Raw genomic sequence first — 7,529 nt, forward strand, 5'->3', positions numbered from 1 at the left:
AGAATTCTTTACATTTGTAGACTTGCCTTGGTTGTTTTCCACGTATTAAACTAGCCTGATTTTATAATGAAGGTTGTTAAAGGGGCTTGTTCTCTTTCGTCCTGTTTGGAAACACACTGTGGCTGGTGTAATAATAGGGATTTATTGAACACTTACTGTGTGCCAGGCACTGTATTAAGATTTAACATGCATGGCCTCATTTAATCCTTACAACCACCTTAAGAGGTGGATTCTCTTGTCATCTGTTTGGCAGATGAGGAAACTGAGGCAGAGCAGTTCAGGAACATGCCTGAGGATGGGCAGTTAGGGAATCAGGGTGGGGATTTGAACCCAGGCCCCTGGCTCCACAGGCTTCAGGTGGAAGAACTGGGCCTAGAACCCAACCTTGAGGGCATCCTGCCATCAGGAGTCAGCGACAGCGACACCTGGGATGGGGGAGACTGAGGATCTGGTGCAGCTGCGGCAGCTCAACCTGCAGCTTCTGAGGCAGCTGTGGGCTGGCCAGGAGGCCGTGCGGCGGGCGGTGGCCCAGGCAGCGTCAGAGGTGGGTGCGCACCTTAGGAACTCCCAGGTGGCAAGGAGGGGGCTGCAGGGTCACCCGAGGCCCAGCTAGGGCAGAGACTGGCCTGGGACACTGCTGGGGCTGGAGTGGACTGAGGACCCAGGTTTATATGCCCAGTGCAGGCCAGCTGGGTCGGGGGCCTCTGGCTGTACTGTGCCCCAGTGACCTGGTCTCTCTGTTCAGTCAAGTCTAGACTCCAGCAGTCGTGGTAACTCGGAGATGCCGTCTTCCCCGGAGACTTCCTTGACGTCCCTGAAAACCTCCTACCCCGAGGAAACCCACCCAGGTGGCCCCTGGGACACGTCCTGGCCCTGCGGGGCCAGCTCTGGGGAGAGCTATCTCCCACCTGGCAGCTGCCACCACTGGGAGTCCCTGGGTGGACCGAGGCCCTGCTTGGCACCCTTGGTGACCACCTCAGATTCGACTGAGTCGCAGCTTTCCACGGAGCAGGCCCGGGAGGGACCCCAAGAGGCACAGGCCCTGAGGTCCATCCTGGCTCAGCAGAGCAATGTGTCCAAGGTACCATGGGGAGGGGGCACCTGTGGGTGGGAGCGTCCCCTTTGGACAGATGCCCTCCTGGGCACCTCCTGTGAGTGAGAGGCTTCTGAGAGATGCTGTTAGTGGCGCCCAGCTCAGCCTGGGTGCCGGATAAGTGGTGTCCTTCTCAGACTGGGGGGAAGGTGATGAGCCCCATTAGACGGATGGGAAGACCCAGGCTCCGGAGTCACAGATAGAGGGGCCAGCGGCCAAGTTCTTACCTTCCAGCTCCTGAGCCTTGTACGGCCCCTGGGTCCCCTATCCTGTCCTCAAGGTAAGGCCTCCTTTGGCCCCCAAACCTGTTGGCCTAAACCTCGTCCCTTGTTGCTGCCCTCCTCAGCCGAGAGTGACCTTCCGCAAGGAGGAATCTCCAGTGCCTGAGCGGAACTGGCGCCTCCGACCGTACCTGGGCTATGACTGGATTGCAGGTGTGGGCTGCCCCCGTGCTCGGGAGTGGGGCGGAGGCCTCTGCACCCTGACTTCCCTATGCACCTGCCTGAGCCCCTATTGGGTGCTGCTGTTTCTCACAATGGCCTTCCTCTCCCCACGCTGAGCACCTTCTGTGTGTGTCTCATGACAGCCTGTGGCCCAGTGATGGGCAGCAAGATGGTGCTCACCCAGCATTGGTTGGATGAATGAATAAGTCATAGGTGCCACATTATTGCATATATTCTACTGGCCTCTTTGCTCCAGCCCCGCTGGCCTCCTTGCTTGTCACAAGGAGGCCTGCCACACTCATGGCCACCTCAGGACCTTTGCACTTGCTACTCCTCCTGCCTAGAATGCGCTTTCCCACCTTCCCAGCCACGGGTCCCCTTTCATCATCCAGGACTGATGGACTCGGCTCAAGTGATAGACCTTCTGGAACCCTCATGTTGGCGTAGGGCCTCTGCCCCCACATCTTTGCCTCTTCTATCGGCCACTTATGTGTTTTCCAGCTCCATCATTCTCAGAAGTCGTCTTGTTTGCTTGCTTCTCTCCTCGTTCCTCCATTAGGGCAGGCGCCCGGCTGTCTTCATTGCTGTGGCGCCCAAGCCAGTGCCCAGAACGGGCCTGGCATGGGGTAGACCCTTAACTGATGATTGTGGAATGAGTGTGGAACTGAGATCGGTGCCATTTGGGTTCTCAGCTCATGGAGGAGGAAACTGAGGCACAGAGAGGTCGAGTGACTGCACAGAGGCAGAGGGGTTGCTGGGTGGGACTTGGTGGTGATGAGGACACAGGCCCTGTCCTGAGGATTTCCACGCCGTTGGCTCACTGCCTTGCTTCTCATGTCTGGGAAGATGGAGGCGCCTGCCCCGCCCCCCCACCCCCCTCCCCCACCCCCCTTGCACCTGCCCCATTGTGCAGAGGAGAAAACTGGGGCTCAGAGGCCTGAGTTGTTTATAAAGTCACATATAGAGGGCGCAGGGGCCAAACCCATCTCTCAGCTTCCCGCCCCCCTTCTCTGGGTGTCTGCTCCCCGCTAAGGTCCGTCTAGTGCTTGTGTGCTCTGCCCCGGCTCTCCCGGCTCCTGGCGAGGCCCCCTCCTGTCCTTTCCTTCCCCGTCAGCATCTGTCTCCCTGGAGGGACAGTGAGAACTGATGGTCGCCTGCTGGGTGCCAGCACAGTGCCGAGAGCTGTGCTGCTCTTCCGAGTGCCGCCTGCTCTCCTGCCTGCCTGCTTTCCTCTCCTTCCTCCTGCTCCCTCCTTTATCTTTCGTGATGATCGGATGCAGAGCCGCCATCACCGACCCCGTTGAAGACTGCGGTGCCAAGAGGCTGAACGACTTCAGTCTCCTCTGCTCCGTCTGTTATTCCCCTGCTGCTGGAAAATTCCTCCCGTTAGCCTGCGTTGACTTCTAGTAAACTGCCCGTTTTCTCTATAACAAAATTCCCCCAAGGAGCTCTCCAGACTCGCTGCTTCTAGTCCCCCCCCCCCACGCCCTGCTTTTTCTGAAATCAGACTGGGGTCCCCGGCATCTGCTGGCAGGGTCCTTGTCACCAGTGACAGCTGCTGTGTCGGCTCCTGGCCCAGCTCTCGGTCTCCTTGTACTTGGCCCTGAGCAGTGAGGGACATGGCGGCCACTCCCCGCCCCCCACCCCACCCCCATCCGCCCTCCCTTATCCCGTCCCCCCTCACCCTGTCCCGGCTGCTGCTTTCAGTTGCTCTGCTGGGTCCGCTTTCCTGTCCCAGGACAGGCCCCGCTCAGTCTCCTGACTCCTCCCTGTGCCCCGCCCTGTGGGCCCCTAGTGCTGAGGCTTTTGACGATCGCTGTACTCCCGCGTTTTCGCTGCGCCCCACTCCCCTCCTCTCTGATCCACACTCGTCTCTGGCTGTCTTCTCCACGTAGGTCGGCAGCTGTGCACAATCCAGGTCCTGATGTCCAGCCTGCCCGCTCCTCGCGTCTTCCTGTCTCTGTGGCAGCTCGTGTCCCCAGGAACTGGCCAGTGAGCTGGCGTCAGCGCCGCCCCTCCTGTGCTCTTCCCGTGCCTCTCCCGTCCATGGGCACATCCGGGTCGCTCTGCCTTCACCCTTTTTCTAGAATCCAGCTACCTTTTCACCAGGGAGCCTGCGGTAACCTAACTGGTTCCTCTGCTCCCCCAGCCTGAAAGCAGCCACAGGGGGGTTCCTGGTCTGATTACATCACTCCTTGGCCCCAGCCATCCCTGCCAGCTTCCCAGCTTCATCTCCAGCCTCACGCCTCACTCCACTGCAGCCACTGGCGCCTCCTGCCGCTTCCTCAGGGCACTCAGCACACGCCTGCCCCGGGACCTTTACACTGCTCTTCCGCCTGCCTGGGAGGGCCGCACGGCTCTCTCCTCCTTGCTGTCTCTGCCGAGATACACCCGCTCTCCCCTGCCACCCTGCCCTTGCCTGTGCATCTCCCTGGCTCTGCCCTTTCTGCTCCCAGCGGGTGTCCCCACGCCTTGCTGTCGCACAGATTTCTTTGGTGACTGGTTCATCTGTTGCCACCATATTAGAATCTAAGCCTCGTGAGGGCAGGCTTTGTCTGGCTCGCTGCTCTTTCCCCAGCACTCGTGACCGTCTGGCCCGCAGTAGGAGCAATAACTATTCCTTGCACAGACAAGTGGGTGTGTGGCAGTGTAGACAGATATTGGGACAAAACACAGCACAGTGCATGGGGGTCCCCCTGGCTGTGAACACAGCATGGAGGGGTACAGAGCCGGGGCCTGGGGTGCCGGGGCGGAGCGTCTGCGAGGCTTGGTCAGTGGCCACACGGCCATCTTGGCAGGCTCCTTGGACAGCAGCTCTCCTGTCACCAACAAGCCCGAGGCCTTCTTCTCGGAGCTGCGGAACTTCCGGGACGCCCACCAGGAGGAGTGTGTTTGCAGTGACCAGGGGTGAGCAGGGGCGGGCGGTGAGGCTGGGCAGGGCAGCTCAGGGCCTCCAACACCCAGGCCTGCTCACCACCCCCCCGGTCCTTGCAGATCCCCGTTCCTGGGCCTGCGCGAGCGAGGGGATGTCCCGGAGGAGCACCAGTGTGAGTGTCAACCCTCGCAGCCACTCTCAGCGTCCCCACACGTCATCCCCTTCTCCCCAGAGCAGCCCAGCCCACTCTCAGGGACCTAGGGAGGCTGGGGGGGAGGCCTGGTGTCCCCACAGGATGGAGCAAGCCCTGGTTGAGGGTGGTCCTGTCTCCCAACCTCGCCCCTCCCTGGTGGCCTTGTGTCCTTCCCAGCTGCCCTGTTTCCCATGTGTCCCCGCTCCCTCTGCTTGTCATGGCCTCACAGGCGTGTACTGCTACCGTGTCAACCGGCGCCTGTTTCTGGTGCCCTCGGATCCTGGCGCCCCCTGCCGCCTGTGCAGGTTGCCCCGGGGCCAGCGGGGCCCTGAGACCTTGGCGCGTCCGGCACAGGTCAGGTGAGTGGCCGGAGCAGGCAGGACACGGAGTGAGGGTGGTGGGTCGCCAGGGTGGGGGAGTGGCTGCAGCTGAGGAGGGAGGTGGAGCCGGCTTGGAGGCAGCGGCAGCCATGCCCCCGTGTCACCCCCACCCAGGGTGAGCGTCCCGCTGTCGATCCTGGAGCCCCCGTACCGCCACCACATCCACCGACGGAAGAGCTTTGATGCCTCTGACACACTGGCCCTGCCCCGGGTGAGCAGCCCCACGGGGCCTGGGGGCGCTGAACCCTGAGTCTTAGGCTTCTGCAGCCCCTCCCGTCGGGTGGTGTGCATCCCCTGTGCAGGATGGAGGATGTGGGGACCCTACCCATTCCCAGTTGAGAGTGGGGTTGCTGGGGTTGGGGAGAGAAGGGGTGCCAAGGAGTCAGTTTACGTGGGCACAGCAGTGGCTTCCTCAGGCATGTGGCAGGGGCCTGACTTGGGTGAGTCAACACCTGCCATGTTGGGGGCCAGGCCCCACACTGGGGATGTGCTCAGAGTGTCCAAGGCCTTTCTTCCACCCAGGGCCTGATTAATGGGGTTAGGAAATGGATACAGGGGTGACCAGTGCTGGACACAAGTTGCCCTGGGGGTACTTCAGTTTTGGGGGGACACTGACTGCTTAGAAGGCCCCTTGACCCTCATGGGGTGCTGCCAGTCTGTGAGGAGAGGCACAGCTCCCCGCTGGGGTATGCCCTCACAGTGGGTTCCCTGCCTAGGCCAGGCACTTGAAGCCCTTGCTCTCCACAGCACTGCCTGCTGGGCTGGGACGTCTTCCCTCCGAAACCCGAGAAAAGCTCAGCCCCCAAGAGCCTGGACCTCTGGTCCTGTATCCCCTCCGAGGCCCAGCACCGGAAGCTGTCAGCCACGGGCCCTTCCTGCTTGGTATGGTCTGGGCTTTCCTGGGAGCAGCCCTGGGCACTGCAGGATCTCTTTACAGGGACCCAGCCCCCCAACTCTGACCCCGGGCATACCCCCAGGCTCCACCATTCCCTGCTGGCTGCCCTACCCCAACCGGGAAGATAACCCCAACTCTGAGATTCAGAAGGGAATGTGGCTGGGGTGACCTGCCCCCTCTGAGACCTCCCTGTTCACCATCCAGGCCCTGCCAACGCAAGTCCCGTCCCCCTTGCCAACCTGGTCAGAACCCCAGGTTCCCCGGCCCCACGCCTCCCGGCTGAAGCCCTGAGGACTGGTCACGTGGAGGACAGTGCTGCTGTTGCCTCTAGCCTCCCCGTCTGGTGGTGGACCTGCCCGGCCTAGACCCGGGTGACTCAGGCCGCACCTCCCAGGTGGTCTCCAGGCCTGTTTCCTTCCTGGGGACACAGGGTAGGGCGTGAGGAGGTAGCGGGTGAGGGATGCTGTGACCTGTTTGTAAATAAAGCTTGGAGTTCTCAGAGCCCCTGTGTGCTGGTCTGTCTTGTGGGTGCTCAAGGGGGGCGCTGACCCAGCCTTGGTCTGCCCTCCCGTCATCTGGAAAAGACACTTTAGGCAAATAGTCCTGGACAGGGTGTGTCCAGTGCACTGAGTGTGGCTCTTTCTGCAGCTCCCCAACTCTGGAGATGCCTCCCTGACCAGACAGATGTGGTGAGGACTCCCTAGAATAGGCCGGGGTCAAGGTCAGTGTCAAAATCATGTCAATGAGGAGCTGGGAGCCTCAGGCGGCCCCCCAGGAGGAAGTTCTGGTTCTGACCTGCTTCCCTTTCCCACATCTTTCATCCCCAGACCCCCTCAGGCAAGGCTCCAGCCCAGCTGAAGCTTCTTCCTGGCTCTTAGACCTGCTGGTTCCCCTCAGCCCTCGGGTCTGCACCCTCTGTCCGGAGCTCTCTTCCCACGAACTCCTACTCAGGCCTTAGCTTCTGTGTCCGTTCCTCAGTGGCCTTCCCTACCTCACAGACTTGGCTAAGGCAACCGAGTCTGAGGTCCCCCTGCTGCTCACCCATCCTGTCCTCCGTTACCCTCACCTGTAACGTCCTCGAGGGCGGGGAGCAAGCCTGTCTCGTCCTCGGTCCTGTCCAGTGCGGCGCGTGGCGTAGACTAGGTGTCCGAAGAGCAGACGTCGCGTGAAGAAGGATTGAGTGAAGTCGCCCCCAGGTCTCGGAACAGTGGAGACCACCCAGCCCCAGGATCTGAAGTGAGTGTGTCCCTGGAATTTGGCCCCTGGCAGCATTTTCGAGCCTGGTCCCCTGGAGTGTGCAGAGACCCGTGGGCACTGCTGGTTGCCCATGGACCTTTCCAACACCCCAAAGAGCAGACGCTTCTCATGGCCGTGGTGCAGGCGCGTCCCCCGGCAGGGGAAGTGGCCACGCAATCGCTTCTCTGTTTCTCATGACCCAGAAAATGCAAACTGCTGGATTTTGCAGAATTTCTTCCCATGTGCTTTTGGAACGTTGGGTTCTGATCTGAGCATTTACGTTTTGGTGCAAGGGCAGTCACTACAGGCGCCAGCCTTGGCGCTGGGCACACACCGAGCTTGCTAGCCCAGGTCAGGAGCCGGTGGAGCCTGACCTCAGGAGGGGCAGAGTGTGGCCTCGAAGAGATGGGGGCT

General features: G+C 61.2%; 1 protein-coding gene across 1 annotated transcript; it reads left to right on the forward strand.

The window, feature by feature from the left end:
• Nucleotides 1–430: 430 nt before the first annotated feature.
• MIIP (migration and invasion inhibitory protein) lies at nt 431–6,477 on the forward strand (the record flags this gene model as incomplete). The annotated part of the gene is made up of 9 exons (XM_084244069.1): nt 431–544; nt 746–1,081; nt 1,440–1,527; nt 4,335–4,443; nt 4,531–4,583; nt 4,834–4,963; nt 5,099–5,195; nt 5,732–5,866; nt 6,084–6,477. 9 exons carry the CDS (start codon nt 431–433, stop codon nt 6,168–6,170), a joined length of 1,149 nt encoding a protein of 382 aa, XP_084100195.1. The 3' UTR covers nt 6,171–6,477.
• Between the last annotated feature and the right edge of the window lie 1,052 nt (nt 6,478–7,529).

The sequence above is a fragment of the Talpa europaea genome (assembly GCF_964194135.1).
Source record: "Talpa europaea genome assembly, chromosome: 9".
Lineage (NCBI taxonomy): Eukaryota > Metazoa > Chordata > Mammalia > Eulipotyphla > Talpidae > Talpa > Talpa europaea.